This window comes from Psammomys obesus, unplaced genomic scaffold, assembly GCF_907164565.1.
Source record: "Psammomys obesus unplaced genomic scaffold, mPsaObe1.curated_primary_1811, whole genome shotgun sequence".
Lineage (NCBI taxonomy): Eukaryota > Metazoa > Chordata > Mammalia > Rodentia > Muridae > Psammomys > Psammomys obesus.
In genome coordinates, this window is record NW_026586117.1 from 1 (window position 1) to 668 (window position 668).

The 668-nt window shown below is 82.0% G+C and overlaps 1 protein-coding gene across 1 annotated transcript in view; it reads right to left on the minus strand.

Moving 5' to 3' along the window:
- Positions 1 to 12: 12 nt before the first annotated feature.
- Positions 13 to 668, minus strand: part of LOC129671990 (T-box transcription factor TBX2) — a gene marked incomplete at its 3' end in the record, with an annotated part of 4,584 nt that continues 3,928 nt past the window's right edge. The window contains exons 5-6 of the mRNA XM_055601154.1: positions 417 to 580; positions 13 to 83 (exon numbers count right to left, since the gene is read on the minus strand). Of these exons, the coding sequence (XP_055457129.1) occupies positions 13 to 83; positions 417 to 580 (235 nt within the window). The remainder of the gene's footprint in view (positions 84 to 416; positions 581 to 668) is intronic.

Sequence of the window (668 nt, forward strand, 5' to 3'; positions counted from 1 at the left end):
GCGGCCCGGGGCGGCGGCGGCGCGCTCCTCGCCGGGGCGCTCGGGCTCGGCGTCGCTGTCGGCCGCGCACGGCTTCTCCTCGGCTGCGGGGGGACGGGGAGCGCGGTTAGCTGGGGGTGGGGGACCCACGCGGCGCCCCGCCCCCCCCCCCCCGGGGGGACCAGAGTCCCCGGGGAGCCCGGAGCCCGCTCCCACCCCGGAGGAGGACGGGCCCGGCGGGGAGGCTCATCCCCAGCCGCCCAGGCCGCGGCAGGCCCCGGCTCCGCGTCCTCCCAGCCGGCCTGGCCGCGGGGGACGGTCCTCCCGCGGGGGGCCACACCGGGGGTCCCGCCTCGTCTCGGGGACGTCTCTTTAGGCCTCAAAGCTGAGCCGAGCGCTGGCCTCGGCCCCCCCATGCTCGGAAGGCCCCCGCTCACCTCGCGCCCGGGGCAGGCGCAGGGGGCTGGGCGCGGCGCCGGGGGAGGGCGGCGGCTCGCGCGCGGCCGGGGGCTCGCAGGACGAGGCGTCGGAGTCGGCGCCGTCCCGCTCCGGCTTGCAGTGCTCCTCGTACAGGCGCAGGGTCGGCAGCGTGAGCTGCTTCCTGGGGGCGAGCGGGGGGAGCGCTCAGCGCCGTCGCTGGCGGTCGCCCCCTCCCCGCGCCCCAGGGTGCCCGCCCCCCCCCCCCCCCC